The sequence below is a fragment of the Perkinsus marinus genome (genome assembly GCF_000006405.1).
Source record: "Perkinsus marinus ATCC 50983 genomic scaffold scf_1104296972040, whole genome shotgun sequence".
NCBI lineage: Eukaryota > Perkinsozoa > Perkinsida > Perkinsidae > Perkinsus > Perkinsus marinus.
This window is the reverse complement of record NW_003201897.1, coordinates 1-1,433: the sequence shown is the minus strand read 5'-3', so window position 1 is coordinate 1,433 and position 1,433 is coordinate 1. Positions and strand designations below refer to the sequence as shown.

At 46.0% G+C, this 1,433-nt stretch overlaps 1 protein-coding gene across 1 annotated transcript; it reads right to left on the bottom strand.

The window, feature by feature from the left end:
• Window positions 1-195: 195 nt before the first annotated feature.
• Window positions 196-658, bottom strand: Pmar_PMAR023994 (hypothetical protein; the record flags this gene model as incomplete). Its single annotated transcript, XM_002766731.1, has 1 exon — window positions 196-658. A coding segment is annotated over one exon (463 nt), but the record flags the coding sequence as incomplete, so codon positions are not given.
• Window positions 659-1,433: the final 775 nt, after the last annotated feature.

Genomic DNA, 1,433 nt, shown 5'->3' with positions numbered 1-1,433 from the left:
CTTCGGCCGAAGAGAAGACGACATACTTCAGTGCACCCTCATATAATGCAGGATCGCCTCCACCCAGCAGTAGGCCTCCATCAGCCGATGCCTCCTTGAGATCAGCGGGAGGATACAAGTAGAGAGCAATGATCTGGGTCGTGACAGTTTTTGATGAACGCAACTGCGTCATCAGAGACGGGAAGTTCACGTCACCTGGATCATACGCAAGACCTATTTGGTTAGCTGGAGGAACTTTACTGACGGGGGGTTTCTGGTCGAATATCAGTCCGGAAGTGAGGATCTGCGACACCTGACCAATGGTTAATCTAGACTTGTGCTGAAACGTCTTCACCGTGTAATGGTCCAGGAACTCAACAGTTCTCGTCACATTACCCACAGAGCAAGCCTTCGGACAGTCGTAACACCCCACGGGACAAGTACTGCAGGGGTGTCCACTGGCTTTCTCGAACCAATTCTTCCAGATGAGGAAAAAGAAACCCGATCCAGTGTCAACGAGAGCATGTAGCTTCTGGCCATTCTCGCTGACCAGAGTATGATACAATCCAAAGCGGCCTTTGAAGATATCTTTGTACTTCACATCGAGCTTGAGAGTTTCTCCTCGGGAGACCTTCAACACGTCAAATACATAAACCAAGGCGAGCAGTCGGACAGGCATAGGAGAACGCATTCCGGTCGATAGTTTTGATCTCAACGTAGCCGAGGGGCACGTTTTTGTTTCACGGCTTGGGCGCACGTTCACCAGATTAGTGTACTGTCCCAATAGGGACAGCGCTACGGCTCTGCCCGAATTTAGCCAAACCCGATTTTAACCAACTAAAAACCGCGCGCCATTATAATCTATTAATATATATATTAGCATTATTTTACCCAATCGCTTGGGGAACGTTTAAGCAATAACAGGTAGCCATGGAGAACACTTAAAAACTTTTTGTTATGTAGAGTGTATGGTTCAGTGGTTAAGTTTCGTGTTTGTGAGTGCAACGGTATAGGGTTCGAACCTAAGCAATATACTTTTAATTATTATACAAGGCCCGATTTGGAGCTCGAAGCAATGAATCGTTTCAAACTAGATAACTACGTAAATGAATAATGAAATACTAGTCCACTCCTGCTGCAGGAGTCCTGGACCTATATTACAGCAGTAATCTACTAGTTGGCAATTGGCAACTGCCCGGTAAGTCCGTCGCGCTAGCAATTCCCAAGATTATTCGCGTGTCTACTTCCAATAATTTTCGCTAGAGATTTGTGTGATGTGAACTTCACATTGTGAAGTAGGCGCATTGTCCCAGCGACGGTCGCTGAGGGACCTACCCGCGTTCTACGACACTGTCGTTACTGTCGTAGCGACAGTATTATGATAATGTGAACGTGTATTGTTAATAGCGCATTATTAATAAGTTATTAATTGACACTGTAAAAACGCGACTCGT